This window comes from Protomyctophum parallelum (genome assembly GCF_964188405.1).
Source record: "Protomyctophum parallelum genome assembly, chromosome: 14".
NCBI classification, from domain to species: domain Eukaryota; kingdom Metazoa; phylum Chordata; class Actinopteri; order Myctophiformes; family Myctophidae; genus Protomyctophum; species Protomyctophum parallelum.
Window position 1 is genome coordinate 15,923,850 of NC_139709.1, and position 16,646 is coordinate 15,940,495.

At 44.2% G+C, this 16,646-nt stretch overlaps 1 protein-coding gene across 2 annotated transcripts in view; it reads left to right on the forward strand.

The window, feature by feature from the left end:
- piezo2b (piezo-type mechanosensitive ion channel component 2b) overlaps positions 1-16,646 on the forward strand; it is a 131,775-nt gene that overhangs the window by 39,601 nt on the left and 75,528 nt on the right. For both annotated transcript variants that reach the window (XM_083782150.1, XM_083782149.1), the window contains exons 6-13: positions 1,892-2,186; positions 3,341-3,554; positions 11,033-11,204; positions 12,525-12,632; positions 13,007-13,048; positions 14,200-14,323; positions 15,042-15,244; positions 15,410-15,640. In XM_083782150.1, the coding sequence (XP_083638276.1) occupies positions 1,892-2,186; positions 3,341-3,554; positions 11,033-11,204; positions 12,525-12,632; positions 13,007-13,048; positions 14,200-14,323; positions 15,042-15,244; positions 15,410-15,640 (1,389 nt within the window). The remainder of the gene's footprint in view (positions 1-1,891; positions 2,187-3,340; positions 3,555-11,032; positions 11,205-12,524; positions 12,633-13,006; positions 13,049-14,199; positions 14,324-15,041; positions 15,245-15,409; positions 15,641-16,646) is intronic.

The following is a 16,646-nucleotide window of genomic DNA, read 5'->3' on the forward strand; positions in this document are numbered from 1 at the left end:
TTATTCCTGTCCGTCCGTCCACCCAGCCCATCACTGTATTTCTGTCTGTCTCTCCTTCCATTCCATCTCTCTCTTCTCTGTTTCTCCCATGTCTGTATTATACTGACCTGACTTCACCTCATCTCCCAGAACATGTTCTGTGCAATGGCCCATTCATTGACAGCATGAAAGCTTCCCTCCCATGCTTCATAAAAACTCTGGGAAGTTAGAAACATGGAGAGAGCAGAGTGCTCTCCATGCATGAGTGTTCTCGCACGGTGATGACCTGGAACCCCCCCCTTCTCCTAACCCCACTTCCTTGGCACATCGTTACTGTCCTTTTATGACTCGCTGGTAATTAAATCCACATTCACTTTTCACTCCCGACTGTGGCACTCCTCCTGGCACAGATGGCATGGCTCCCCTTCATTGATACACGGCACGAGATCATCATTATCTTGTTGTTCTTCTGTTTTCATTTCTGTCGGTTTGATTTACAGTAGACCCCTATAGGAGATATTTCAATTTGTAGTTAGTTTGAAGTTAGGCTTGCCAGATCAGATTCAAGAGTGTAGTGCAAAAGTAGCAAAGATAGCTGATCTACACACTCACAAAGCTACACTTCACGGTGCGTTTGTGAGCTTGTAGATATGCTATTTCCACTAATTGGTTTTTTGTTTTGTTTTTGTTTAAAAAAATTATCCCACGACTTTGCAACCCATTTTTTCACCCATTATCTAATGTAATCCTGGGTGCTACACTTCCTCTGCCAACCTGGGGGGCTGCTCTTAATGATCAATTGTGCCGAGCAGGGAGAAAAATGTAGCAGAGCCGAACACCAAGATAATATATCACACGACACTTGTATTCTCATTCTATAATAAATATTTGTCATCTGAACCGAACTAATGTTTTTGGACATACAAGGTTTCTGCCCGACAGCGATGATATGCTAGATATGCTCATCACCCGGCCGTAGGGCGCTGTAAAAGGTTTCAGTACCATGGACAGTTCTGCCAACAAGCAGTGCACCATTAATCACTGCATATTAACCCAATATTTTCACGATTCAAAAAAAATAGCAGACCTACAATCTATGAGCTTGTAGATCTGCTATTTTTCAATAGCTAAATTATAACATAATGTTTAAAACCAAAAAGGGGTTCACGCCCAAAATGGGTTAAAATGATACGCTGGGCATCAGAAAGGGCACAATTCCCACCATGGGGTGAGTGTCAGTGCAGCTGATCTAAGCCCTGGTCCAGTGGTCCTAGATCAGTGGTTGTCTGACTCCCACTGTCTCCAGAAGACACGACATGCAAATTTGGAACTGAAGAGGAGGTAGGGATTATACATTATACAAAGTATAATGTATATATAATATATATAATGTATAATCACGAGTAGCATCAATTCAGTTGGCCACTATACGTAAAAACCCAAATATGATGAGAAAGCCTGATTGTGACACGTAGGAGATCCCCAAAAAACTTTAACCACTAACGAATCCCTAGAATAAACCATCTCGCCATCGTCATGGATATTGTCCATGGATGTAAGGGTAGCCTGAAAAAGACCTATGCTTTCCTGGTCATAGGGTGGCGGAACCATCTCCCGGCTGAGACTTCTTATTGGTTCACCAAGCTATGTGCCCGCCTCCTCACCACCCCCCCCCCCCCCCCCCCTCTGCTCCCAACTCCACACAGCGCAGAGAACACTGACATCACCACATTTGGAGTGACGCCCCTCTGCACTCTTATTGGCTGGCGAAAATACAACGTATGCCAGTTCTCATGCATGTCTCGCCCAGGTGTTTTTTCTTTTTTTTTTCTTTTTGAAAACAAAACGCCTACGTTCTCCGAGGCTAATGTATACCTGTCTGCCGTGACATGAATCCATGTCCTTCAAGGAGGAAGAGGAGGAGGAGGAGGAGGAGGAGGAGGAGGAGGAGAAGCTGAGCCTGGAGGACAACAACATCCTGCTGGAGGAGGACTACGAGGCCTCCGGGTACGAGGCCGGGGAGGAGGAGGAGGCCGAGGAGCTGGACGAAGATGAGGAGGAGGAAGAGGAGGAGGAGGCCGTGGAGAGCACCAAGATGAAGGTGCTGCGGCTGGTGGCCGGCGTGGCGTCCAGAGTGAAGGAGGTCATCGGCAACCTGATCACCACGGCGGGACAGGTGGTGGTCACCACCCTGCTGGGGCTGACCGGTCAGTGGTTCCCAAACCTTTTAGCTCCAGATCCCAAAGAGAAATCTCACGGAACCCAACCTAGTGAAAACGGACGATCTGCAAGCTCACAACACTTCGCATCGCGACGTGTTGTGAGCTTGCAGATCGTCCGTTTTCACTACTAAAGTATTTTGTCGATTGTCTGTGAGTTGTTAAAATCATTAAACATGCTTTGTATATAAATAAATAATAATTGGTCCGTGGACCAATTATTATTATTTTCCGATCCAAATCTTATCCAACAACAAAATAATAAATGTTTTGGGTGGGAGAGGTTAAATCTCATCAAATGGTGGTCCGTGGCTCAAATGCAGACTGAATAATGGACAAGGACAGCATCATGCTAGTATCATTCATGTAACACTTTACACTAGTGTAGTCTGTTCAGTTTAGTCATAGTCACTGAACTGTTTTAGTGTTAGTCTAGTTTTAATCGACTAAATATTATACGATTTCTGTTGAGTACATTTACAGTTGATTTAGTCGAATTTTGGCGGGCCTTGATGTCGTCATAATGGCTGATTTTACACTTGGTTACATGCTGAAAATAGCCGATCTACAAGCTCACAGTGTGCCGCACTGTGAGCTTGTAGATCTGCTATTTTCAGCATGCAACCAAACCTAAAATGACTTTTCTTTTGGTACTACTCAAGGTTCAATGTTCAAGGTTGTACTTTATTTTTACATCTTGTGTACAGGTACATAAGAGTACTTATTTTTGTTACTGGATCTCTTCTCCACTAGTTCCTCCCTAACATTTTAATCTAGTTTTTATTTGTATTATTATATATAGTCTCAGCTTTAGTCATCGTAGCTTAGTTTTTATTTCGTTTTCCTCAGTGGAAAAAAAGGTAGTCGACGAACATTCTTCGGGATAGTTTGAGCCGAAAAAATCAACACTAAAACTTCACGCCACCTGACAGGCATCATGCTGATCAACACTAAAACTACACGTCACCTGACAGGCATCATGCTGATCAACACTAAAACTACACGTCACCTGACAGGCATCATGCTGATCAACACTAAAACTTTTCACCCCCTCACAGGCATCATGCTGATCAACACTAAAACCTTTCACCCCCTCACAGGCATCATGCTGATCAACACTAAAACTTTTCACCCCCTCACAGGCATCATGCTGCCGTCGCTGACGTCGGCCGTGTACTTCTTCAGCTTCCTGTTCCTGTGCACGTGGTGGTCGTTCTGCCGCACCATCGACACACTCATCTTCAGCTGCATGTGCGTGCTGATGGCCATCTTCAGCGCCGGACACCTCGTCGTCCTCTACCTGTACCAGTTCCAGTTCTTCCAGGATTCCATCTCGCCAGATGACAGCTACATCAGGTCAGCAATATACAAGCCTTAATCACTTTGGTTGGCAATTAAGTTGAATAAAGAGGTGGTGCTTCAGCAGTGGGATTCTCAGTGGACTGACTGCTGAATCCAATATCCAGCCAGCATATTCCGGATTTTTTTTTGTTGAAAGATTTGTCAAATTTGTCAAATTTCAGGTCAAGGAGGACAAAATACTGACTGTTTCACTTTTTTTATTTGGCTCATATTGCAATAGACAAAACGCTTAAGCATTTTGGCACATAGCCTAAACTCACTGAAGAAGTATTGTCTTCCTTGACCTGAAATTTGACGTGCTACCCTTTTCTATATATATTTTTTGGAACAGGTACAGCAATATCTCCCTTTTCAGCAAGAGTCAGATTTTTGTTTTGACCGTCTTTTGTTTCCACTAGAAACAATGCAAGCGCCACCTCTATCTTCAACCCGCATCTCCACCCAAAGATTTCCTAACCTCCTTAACATTGCTCTTCTGTACGTTCTAGCTTTACAGTGAGCGCTATCCAAATATGTTGTATTTATTCTTTCAGCACTAGGTACAACATTTATGATTGATCCCCGATATCTTTCTGAGAAAGAACAGGTTGTGAGCTGTCGCTTGGAGTAAGTTTCTTATTCAGTGAAATGTTCAGTGAGTGAGTACAGGGTACAGACACTTTTAACCCATTAAGACCTGAGGCCAATTCTACAAAATCCTAATTGCAACCAAAGGTCGCAGTTAACTATGGAACTGTGCATTTCCCGTCAGTCAGTCAGTCAGTCAGTCAGTAAGTCAGTCAGTCAGTCAGTGTATCACTCAAAATCCCCATATATGGTGCCCAGGTCTCGTGACATCACGTGACATCGTCGGGGATAATAGTAAATCAGGGATCATAGTAAATGCGACCTGCTGTCACAATTAAGCCCATATATGGAGATCCCTGATGTCATCAATATTAGTACAGTATATGGATATATTTCAGCACCTGTTCTGACATTCCATATATGGATCCTTCCCCATCCATTCTTCCTCTTCGATGTCTCCCTTTTTACTGATACCTGTCCATTTAAACTCTAGATGGGCCTGACCCAAAGTTATTTGTGCAGCCAGCGAGTTCTCAACAGGCCCGAACATTAAGGCCCGGCCCTACCTGGGCCCTCATCAAACCCTGTAACCTCATGACACCGCCCCCGCTGCCACCTCTATATATGGAGCTGACCTGTTCTGACATTCCATATGTTGATCTGATCTGATAATCAAACCCTGTACACTCAAGGCATGCTTCATATATGGCCAGTGACACGACCAGTGACCTCGCCTTTAGGGCGAGGTCGCTTCTCGCCCTCCAGGCGTCTTACTGGTATATCAGTGGTGCTCAAAACCTTTTTCATGTCAAGGACCCCCAACATTATATGTATATTGAATATTTATTTATATTTCAAAATATGAATATATAAACTGAACTAAAAGTAATACACAAGTTAACTGCTCTAGTGATCTGTACTTTTTATTACATATTTGACAACCACAAGTTACAAATGTAATGAAATGTTTTTGTTGTAACACATAACATAATATGTAACATAATTATGTACAGGTACATACATACAGAAATGGCACACATACAGTAGGACAGGACGTCAGAGTAAAGTTTTTATATTATTGCATAACAGCAACACATTGCTCAATGAGAGGACAAATCATAGAAGGTTTCAGCACAGGGATGGATATGCGAATCTCTAGGCAGGCTTGTTTAAACGGCAATAAATATTTATCATTGTTAAAAACAACAGGGCCCGTAGAAAAGGCAAACGCAGCTGGTGAGTCCATGTATCACTCTCTCTACCAGACGTGATTCATCAGCATAAGAGGGCCAGGATAGTGGTGGTGTTATATTATGCATGAGAGCGGAGCCGTTTGTTGGCGCTTACACACGATGGGCAGTCTAGTGACAACGGGGCACTGGAAAACAACGGTCATGCTTGTCCACGCTCTGTGTGAAGAACGTTTTCTTGGATATCATAGCAAGGAACTAAAGACTGGCTCAGTACTTCATCGAGTGTCATGCACCGAAAATAGGCGATCTATTAGGCTCACAACGTGTTGCAACACAAAGCGATGTCAGCTCTTAGACTATTTCCAGCGCTAATTGAGAACTAGGCTCTTGATACCACTACAAAGTGTTATGTTGACAAAAAAATTAACCAAGTGGTGCAACTCCCGTCTATTGGTTCTCTGTATCGTTCCAATTTGTATCGTTCCAATTTCTTCTCTGTATCGTTCCAATTTCTTCTCTGTATCGTTTGCGTCCAGCAGGTGGCAGCCATGTCACATACTTCTCTCGTTCCAATTTCACGCATGCGCACACCACTCGTGCTCATGATACATGATACATGCGGACATTGCTGGATGTAGAAGTGGTTGCACCACTTAAAAATCCACAGAAGCATGAAATTGCAGCTTGAAAGATAAGTATGTACCGCTCTAAAAAATGGAATAAACTAATGTCCATTCAGTAACCCAATCAACATGATTTTGAATACATACTGTACTGTTGTCTCAGTCTTTTTTTTTTTCTTTTTTTTTACTGATGCCAAGCATGTATAATTGATGTCTTGTCTGTCTGTCGCTACAAAACTGCACCCATTTTTTATACTACAACAAAGCCATTGTACGGGGGCAGCCGTAGCTTACTGGGTAGAGTTCTAGTAATCAGAAGGTCACTGGTTTGCCTCCCAGTCAGCCGATTATAGAGGCTATGCGTGTGACATCATCGTACCCGGAAGTTATGTGGGAACGCCTACTGAGTTTTCAATGATGCAACGTCCTGCTGCCTCCTGCATAATGTGACATTTATAAACAGGTGGTACGCAGGACGGTTGAGTGATTTCCAACGAGCGCTTCCAAACTCCCAACGCTCCATGTTGCTCAATGTTTTGCCACTCTAGATTAGGGGGGGCGTGTTCCAGTGAATGAAAAGTGATGCATATGATGTGCATCCTTTCTATACATGTCGAAGTGTCCCTACTAGGGCCGGGACTAATTGCGATTAATTAACTACAGAAAAATGAATGCATTAAAAAAAAGTACGCATTTTAATCGCACAATTTTTTTCACGTGGAACGTTGTCACTGGACAGTTTTCAGACGGACCTGTGCACCAAGTGTCCGTGTCCTCTTCAGACAATAACACCAACAGAAACCGCAGACAGTTCACCAGACTGGGGGAAGCCGCTGAGATCACTTTGCTTGTCCCCGTGGATTGGAAATAGGATTTAAAAGGCTATCAGATGGTAGCGTGGATTACAGCACAGTTGTGTGCAATTATTCAATAAAGAATTATTACCCCTATTACTACAAAAACAATGTTTTATTGCTTAAACTTATGTATTCACTATTCATTGATTCACTAGTATACCAAAATCCATTTGAAAAAATTGCTTTCTCACTGTTCTCGGGTCAAATAATGATATGCGATTAAAATGCGATTCATCTAGATTAAGATTAGATTAGCGTGCCTCTGAGCAGCTATCAGCTGGGTGAAGCTGGAACTGAATTTCCCACAGAATTACTAAAGATTCTTCTTCTTCTTCTTCTTCTTCTTCTTCTTCTTCTTCTTCTTCTTCTTCTTCTTCTTCTTCTTCTTCTTCTTCTTCTTCTTCTTCTTCTTCTTCTTCTTCTTCTTCTTCTTCTTCTTCTTCTTCTTCTTCTTCTTCTTCTTCTTCTTCTTCTTCTTGTCCAGATAAACTGAGAGAGCATGCAACATGTACAGTATAATCATGGATCTAAATTGCTCTCTTGCTGGTCATAGCTGGTCATGAATTACAGTACAGCTTGTTCCTGAATTGTACCACATTTAGCTATTACAACAAGACTTGCGATGATGGTTAATTGTGCTTTTTGGAACTCACAACACAGTTTTCCTGATTGTTGCCTCTCTCTCTCTCTCTCTCTCTCTCTCTCTCTCTCTCTCTCTCTCTCTCTCTCTCTCTCTTTCTGTCTCCCTCTCTCTCTCTGTCTCACTCCCTCTCTCGCCCTGTGCTGTGCCCTTGGCGTTTGTGGAGCCTTATTGATTTTATGGGCTCTCATTTGAAAGCTGTGCTGCAGTGTGTCAGGACCAATGCCATTACGTCTATGTATAGCTTTAGACTGCCTTGGATAAACCCTACTGGTCCCAGCTACTCCCAATCTCCTGTTAGAGGGCCAAGATGGCATCGCTGATAAACACTGATTACTGCGTTGCAAGTCGACCATCGGAAAACAAAGTCGTCTCGTTCAGAGTTAATGGGTTCCGCTCATGCTGGCACTTAATTGTGAAAATACTGTAGATTATGATTAGGAGAAATATCTAAAGACACTTTATGTTCAAGATTCAAGATTAGTTTTTAATTCATTGTTACATCTCATACTGTAGGTGTGTGTGTGTGTGTGTGTGTGTGTGTGTGTGTGTGTGTGTGTGTGTGTGTGTGTGTGTGTGTGTGTGTGTGTGTGTGTGTGTGTGTGTGTGTGTGTGTGTGCGTGTGTGCGTGCGTGCGTGCGTGCGTGCGTGCGTGCGTGCGTGCGTGCGGCAGAGAGCTAACAGGCCTATAACATGTTTCTATAACATACTACTGTAACTCTGGAACGTTTGCACTTCCATGATGTGGCTGTTCCTATCTGATGGCTCAGTAGATGAATAGGCCGTCTATGTCATACGTTAACGTACACTTTCCACTGCTCCGAGGTATTTCTGTCTTCCTCAGTGCAATATGTTGATAAAAGTAGCCCTCCCTCCCTCCCTCCCTCCCAACATCCCGTGTTTCCTATTCCACAACACCCTGGGCTGGTCAAGAAGGAAACTCCACGCCATAAATACGCTATATCCCTTATTGAACAATAGGCTCCGTTCAGTGGCTTTGCCCTAATTACAGTGGTGTAAAGTAGCTAAGTAGGCCTACATTTACGTACTGTATACTTAAATCCAAAGAGCTTTACAGAGATTGAGGATTACATTCACCCATTCACACACACATTCATACACCGACTTGTTGCCGTATATTGCCGTATTGATACTTTTACTTAAGTAAAGAATGCAAGTACTTTTTTCCGCCACTGGCAACACCCCAGGCTGCTCAAGAAGGAAAGTCCACGCCATAAATACGTTTGGTCCCTTATTGAACAATAGTCTGGGTTCAGTGGCTTTGGCTTCATTGTGGCTGTTGACAGTGGCCTTGCCACGGGGACCGGTGTTGAGTGAGAGTGTTGAGACGCCTGGCTTCCACCTCGCTTCCTGACCCGACACGGCCGCCAGTGTTGCCAGGTTTTGTCGGAGAAATAAGCAACCAGTTCCATGAAAACAAGCCCAAAAGAAGCGACTGTTAGGCTACACATGAGCACATTTAATCTATATGCATCGGCCATTTTTAAATAGCCGATCTACAAACCCCGAAACAGAGCTGCTACATTAAAAATCTTGAGAAAATTAACACAAATCTTGCATGTGGGCACAAAATATTTTCAGATGGGGCGTGGGGTTTGCAGCCAAATACATAATACATAATTCATTTGGGGGTCCTTGACCACTGGTTTAAACAACATATAGGAATTGGGAAGCAAGCCCAAATACTGTAGGCAACTACAAGCAAGCCCAAAGAACCGCAACCCACAACTATACCAATATTTACAAGCGACTTTACAGACAAGACAAGTCCAACGTTGCTTTAAGCGACCGGCTTGAGTCGCTTATAATAAGAGGGCATGGCAATCCTGGCCGCCACCACCTCACAACAATGGAAGTCCTCGAGTCATGTGACCTGCCACCAGCTGCTGTGGGAGAAGCCGTACAGGAAGTGATGTGTCAGGAGGGGGGCGGGGCAGTGACTCCTCCACATGGCATGCTGTTAGAACACCCTCTTTTCCCAAACAGTGGCATGTCCTTGGTACACTTCCTGTACAGTGCACGACCTTCTTTGTTTTACCGGAGAGGAAGGCGACAGCGTCATCTCACATCCTGTCAGACGGTGTTACAACACATGTGCTGGTGGTGGCCGAAACAAAAAGTTCACATTTTCCAGTTGATTAAGAAGAGTTTAGGTAGGTAGCTTTATTTTGTCTCCCGAGGAATACATTTGTCTCAGACCAGGACCCGCATGCAAGCGGGATCCATGCCTGTGTCGCCACATACATCTTTCTTGCAACATCAAGAAAACAAGAAAGGGGTGGGGGGGGTGGGGAGGGAGGGTTACAGGTGGGGGGGTGGAGGTGTTTCACAGAGAGGGTGGGGGGGGTGGGGTTCATACAACACAACACATACAAGTGCATGAGAGGTGCACACAAGTGAGGTGCATACAGGTGAAAACAATCATTATCTTACTTTGGCCTGGTAGAGGTAATGCCGGCCTTTCAGAAGTATTACTGTGCATTTTCTCTAAGATTACATGATGGCATTGTTTCTGAAATCGACAATACGTTTTGTACTGTAGATGGACCTTCCACGCGGTCCACCATGCTATGCTATATAATATTGCACAAGGCACTTTCTCATACCAAGCCGTTCAAATGATTAAAAAAAAAGGTCGACTCCTTGGCATGCGTTGGCTCCTCCTGTGTACTGTATGTGTGACTGTGCCTTTACTGTATGTACTGTATGTTACTGTATGTTACCTTCTTCACGTGATACTAGTTAAGGATGTGTTCCATTGAGCATAGCTCTGGTCCATAGCTCTAATGCATTGCATTTAGAGCTCTAAATAATTACTCTCGACTTCCGCCGCTCGCATGAATGCAGACCAGCCTCTCGTCTTTAGCGTAAATAAAAGGAACGTTTTTGCTGCTCACCAAAACAAAGGCGGGTTGTGTCATTAGAAAGCACTCTGAGCCCCCCACCACACGTATAAATGGTACTTTTTGGCCAAAAGGGGATTTTGTTTCCACCGGAAAAGAAATACTTTTAGTTACTCCACTGCGCCTTCTACCGATATTGCCAGAGAATTGTCTCATAGAGAATATTTTTCCTCCGGTGAAAAAAAATCCCTTGCTGGCCAAAAAGTACCGTTTATATGTGTGGTGGGGGGCTCAGAGTGCTCCCACTAAGGAAAGTAGGCTTTCTTATGACACAACCCGCCTTTGTTTTGGTGAGTAGCAAAAACGTTCTTTTTATTTACGCTAAAGACGAGAGGCTGGTCTGCATTCATGCGAGTGGCGGAAGTCGAGAGTAACATAGCTCTAAATGCTGCTGTGAAAAAGGTCTATACTGCGCTTTGATTTTTATGGAGGTAAGCACATTCTCTCTCTGGTTGAGAGGGTCTGTGAGGGGGATAATATCATTGCATATCATTTTAATGGACATCCTTGACATGAAAATGTTTGAGAACCCTAGATGCACTGTATTGGCCACTTGAACCCCAGCATCCCTATTCTCAGGGGAAACATTGGCCAAAAATAGCTGATCTGCTGAGGATTTGAAGTGGTTAATGTGGTCTCCTGGTGTCTGTCTCTCTCTCTCCTCGCAGTGTGTTTGGAATCTCCACCATTGCTCAGACGGATTGCCTCAGGACATGGAAGCTTGTGGTGAACGCTAACCTGCGGTGGCACCACTTTGTCAACCCCATCATGCTGCTGCTGCTCTACTACACTCTGGCTACACTGATCCGTCTCTGGCTGCAAGAACCCTTCGACCAGCCAGTGAGGACACTGTCCTTTATCGGCTTTCAGGACGTGTAGTTCCAGACTGTGTACACTGTGTATACTATAGCATTCAGAGATTGTTGAATAGTAGTCTGGCTACGCGAGACTCTTTCTCTGTCTCTGTCTGTCTGTCTCCAACTCTCCATTGCCATTCTCTCTTCGCCTTTACATTTCACAGTTGGTCATCAAATAAAACATACATAAAAGGTTTTACGCCAATGTTTACACACATACATTATAAACCTAGTATTGAACCTATTACAGATGACCAGTGAAAGGTATCAAATATCACTGCATACATTTGAGTGTGTGTTCTGAAAGAGCAGCATTGTCGCCAGTACTACTGAACTATCAAGAAAGAAGACCCCTGTATTCTGAGGTCACGGACTGGTAGATCCCTATCTTTTCGCTCCTGTAATAGAGTTATAGATTAGTGTTTTTATAGAGGGGTCGATGGAGCTGCAGGGGCTGTATGCATTATTGATCTCTCCGCAGGAAGGGGTGTGTGTGTGTGTGTGTGTGTGTGTGTGTGTGTGTGTGTGTGTGTGTGTGTGTGTGGTGTATTATCTTTTTCCCATTTTCTCTTACACTTTAGAAGACAATAATAATGAAGGATTTTGATGTAAATCCCGACCTGACAGGTTTGATCAATATTAAAGATAAGGCTTTACATAGCAGCTTACTCTGAACAAATTGTCTGACCAGTGACCAGGCTAAATTACCTGTCCGTGGTTCCCAAACCTTTCAGCTCACGACCCAAAAGAGAAACTTGACATTTGCCCGGGACCCAAACTAGTGAAAATTGACAATAATATATAGGCAGCGGAAGATTAAACTAAATTATTTTATTTTTACCCTGTCGTTTTCATTTCACGTCACTTACTCTATTAACATTTGATCAAGTGCCTTGAGTTGATAGCTTTCTTCTGAAGTCATCCTACATTGATTGAAACAGTCCATGCACACGGGGCAGCCCACACACTCTCTGGCCGAGCTGATTAAACACATTGTTTCTGGAGAGCGTCATTTGTGTTCAAGAACTGAACAGAGATCCCAGCGGGGAAGATATATATCGCCTCTGTCGGGTGGAAAACTCATATGTCCAAAACTAACTTTTCAGCCCCTGCAGGATTCTACTGAAAAACAGCAAAAGTAGCACATCTGCTACTTTTCATACTTTTGTGTGACGCTGCATTATCATCAAGTATAGGGAGATAGAAAAACAATGTTGGAGTTGAGAGGTTTCCGCCCGACAGCAGACGATATCTGCTCTGCTGTGTGTGTAAAAGTGTAAAGTGTCTATCTTTGTTTTGTCAGGACGGAGACGAGGGAGAGGTGAACGAGGGCGTAGGAAACGGAACGAGCTCGGCTGACAAGAAGAGACAGCTGTGGTGGAAGGCCCACCAGGGCACTGACGAGAAGAATGTAATCATATGCACACAACATGCACACACACAAACAACCCTCCACACACATACATACAGTATAAACATGTGCACACACACACACACACACACACACACACACACACACACACACACACAAACTTTCTGACCTTGTTCCCATAACCAGGTCCGTACAGCCACCTCTTGAGCTTTAAAAGCTTTTAGCGTGTGTAGACACACTGATGAGTGATGCTCTCGATCAACAGACAGAATAGTGCTGTTGTTCTTTGTTCCTGCCAATAATCAATAACACATCTCTCTCTATCTCTCTCTCTCTCTCTCTCTCTCTCTCTCTCTCTCTCTCTCTCTCTCTCTCCCCCCCCCTCTCTCCCCCCCTCTCCCCCTCCCTCCCAGCTCCTCTCCACCACCACGCAGGACGGCTTCAGCACCATCGAGGTGGGTGTCTGTCCACTCTGTCTGGACGTTATGCCTTCAGAACATGCCTTTCTGAATGTTAGTTTGATATGCATTAGGCCATGCACTCCCGCCCCCCATCTGATACCATGTTTTAATATCTGAGATGCCTAATACACTGTAGAATCCTCAGTGTACAAATGGAAGTATAATTTAGTTTCCATTTGTTCACTGAGTTCTGAGTTACAGAGGGCTTATTTGGAGTTTCCCTTCCCCTTCTCCCCTTGTTGAATCAAGATATAAGGGCTGTAAGGTTTTACACCTCACATTCTTAGCCTATAGTGAGGTCCAGTGCGCCAACATATTAAACCTAGATAACTCTCTGTTAATTAACACTCTGGACTTTAGTGCGTAGAGTAATTCAATCCCCTTTTCTCCGCAGTGCATGGCTGAGCCGAGCCCCCAAATTGCTTTTTGTGCAAGTTTTTCTTCATAATGCATAATCTAGAATACAATAAAATGACCTGCACACAGTCTACACTGTCTTGCACAATAAGGACAAGTTGATTTAGGCAACACCCTTAAATAAAAAGAGACAGTAAAGTAACACAAACTACTAAATAGCTGATCTACAAGCTCACAACACATTGTTGATGTGACCCAATGTGAGTTTAGTTATTTTCACTATTTTGGGAACAAATAGACACCATTTTGAAGTTGGTTAATTCTGTCTTATAAATATTTGACCAATAGTATTAATAAGAGTATTAATAAGAGCGTGTGACTAAATAACAACTACATTGGATAATTTCTTTATAATTTCCTGAAAAATAACATTTTGGACATACAGGCTTTCCGCTTGACAGCGACGACATTAGAAATTAACCAGATTTCCTTAGTCGCCTTAATCGCATCGGTCGGGTGGGGGTCAATGCCTCAATCTGGCCACGGTAGCCTTTGGCTAAAGACGCGCAATCGCACTTTGAAATTGGCATTGCTGTGTGAAACGCTTATTGTTAGCTCAGGGCTACTGTCCAAGCGGTCAGCATTCATTCAGTGAGGGCGGTCAATTTTGACGAGCTCTTTTCATGCTCCACTAAGCATTTTATTACCAGCGTGGTTTGGTGTGTTACGTCTTAGACAGCATAAATGTGATAGGCTCAATAATGATTTGTGTTTAATGCACTGTGCAGGGCGTGTACCCTTCCAACGGGACGTCCTTTGACCTGCTCACCACCACCACAGAGAACGGACCGGTCTGCCAGGACCTCTACTCCACCCCTCAGTACAAAACCGACCGGTCCACGGGCTCCACAGGTGACTTGTCCAGAGGACCACATTGCATACACTGTCGGACAGAAACCTCTTATTACCCTCCGATGTCCAGCTTTGAGGGTTTGTGTAAACAGTAAACACAAACATTGTTTTGCTACCACCACCTATGACTAGTGTTTGTGTAAACGGAAGCTAACGGAAGCGAATAAATAGGTACAAATAATATTTATTTTATATTTTTGAGGGGCCGACCGACTGCACGTGGTGAAGTGGAACGCGTGTGTCGAATTTGAAGTCGGTTATCGAGTTATGTGGATTACACACTGACAGACAGACAGAAAGACAGACAGACAGACAAACCTATATACCTATATATGGAGTTCTTTGTCAGGCATGCCCAGATATGGATATCAGAACAGGCCAGTTCCATATATGGAATATTATGGAGCCTGGGCATAGGACTTTTTGGGATGGTTCTGGACGACCGTGGATCCGACCGACTCGACATTGGGCACTGCACCCCCTGTGATGGGGTGGAACGCATATATCAAATTTGAGTCGGTGGGGTGAACGGTTCTCGAGTTACGTGGATTACAGACATACAGACGTACGTACACACAGTAGACTTGGTGCATTTATAGTTTGTTGGATGGATGGATGGATGGATAGAGTTAAGTGAACACACTGGATTGGACTATGTGTGCACTGTGACCGTTCAGCAGCATATACTGACACCGTGTCTGTGTGTCCACCACTGTAGAGAAGAAGGAAGATGGCTGTGTGTATGAGGTGACTCTGCCCCCGGAGGAGGAGGAGGGCAGGGTGATGGAAGGAGAGGAGCAGCAGCTTGAAGGTGCAGAGGAGGAGGAAGAGGAGGAGAAGAAGGAGGTCCCAAGTGCTGTGGTCACTGTCTTCCACTTCATCATGAAGCAGAGCTACATCTGTGCTCTCATAGCCATGATGGTCAGTGACTTCATTTTAACTCTATACAATCACTGCCTTATGTATATTTACAGTATATTTTCTCACCCAAAATAATCATATTTTAACTGGGGATCCTCACAATAATCATATTTTAGCTGAGGATGTGTGTTGTTTTATTACTAATCAGACCTTGGTCCTCCCCAGGCGTGGAGCATCACTTACGTCAGCTGGCTGACGTTTGTCTTCTTGATCTGGTCGTGCACCCTGTGGATGGTGAGGGACCGGAGGCGCTACGCCATGCTCACCTCTCCCTTCATGGTGCTGTATGGCAACCTGGTGCTGGTTCTGCAGTACATCTGGAGCTTCGAGATCCTGGAGCCTGTTCCAGGGTTCTTCCTCAGCACCAAAATTCCCTTCAGCGACCTGGGGACCAAGGTATCACACTGCAGAATGGGAGGGAGGTTGGCAGTCAAAGATTGTACTAGCGGGGTACCCGATGTTGCCTAGTTTATTGTGAGGGTGAAATGGGGCACAAACAAAGTAGTACTTTGAGGCTAGCTATGTCCAAAATCACTCATTGTCTCCACCAGCTTGACTGGCAGATTTTTTTCTCGTTGAGTTTAGCATCTGCCAGGCTTTTTCGTTATATTTTTATTTATATATATTTTTATATTTTATTTTAATGATATAACTTTTTATTGCTCCCCCGGTCGATCGTCGACACACACACACACGTGTGCTGATACGTATCCTGTGGGACTGTGACTCTGGATTTTTTTTACACAAGATGGTGTTGTCGCTAACATATAATACACCCCCCCCAAAAAATCTAAACGTCCAGCTCTTCCTTGGCAGCGAGGGCCTTGAAGGGCAGTGAATGAGTTTACAGAGACCTCCTGCCGGTACGACAACTCATCATTGTGGATATCTGTCCACTACCGTGTCGTCTAAGAATGTCACGATATGGCTGCCTGGATGTTTTGCCGAGCAGCATTTGTTAACAGCATTTCCAGCTGTGGGCTCAGGGCAAGGGCCGGATGAAGTCTTGCTTTCCTTCAAGTCTTGGTGCAAGGTTGTGCTTGTATAATTTTTTGTTCTAAATTCTACACAGCACACCGAGTCATCTCAGGCGGCACACTAAAGTGTCGTGAGACCCCGGTTGAAGAACAGAACACTGTCTTAGAAGCGCCGCGGGCGCCAGTGTCTCTTGGCCTTCTTCTTCCACCAGTATAGCTTACTCTTCCCCGCATAGCTCTTCTTAACAGCAGTGATGTCGTCGGTGGATTCGTTCTGCTGAAGAGGTTGCTGCTGCGATTCAGGGTCAGCTTCTTCAGGACCTTGATCTCCTAGTTGTTCAGCCATAGTTGAGTTTTATTTCCTGATCTACTCTGAGAAATCTGTAAAACGAAAGATGTATGTGGTGTGCACCGGCCTTTATGGA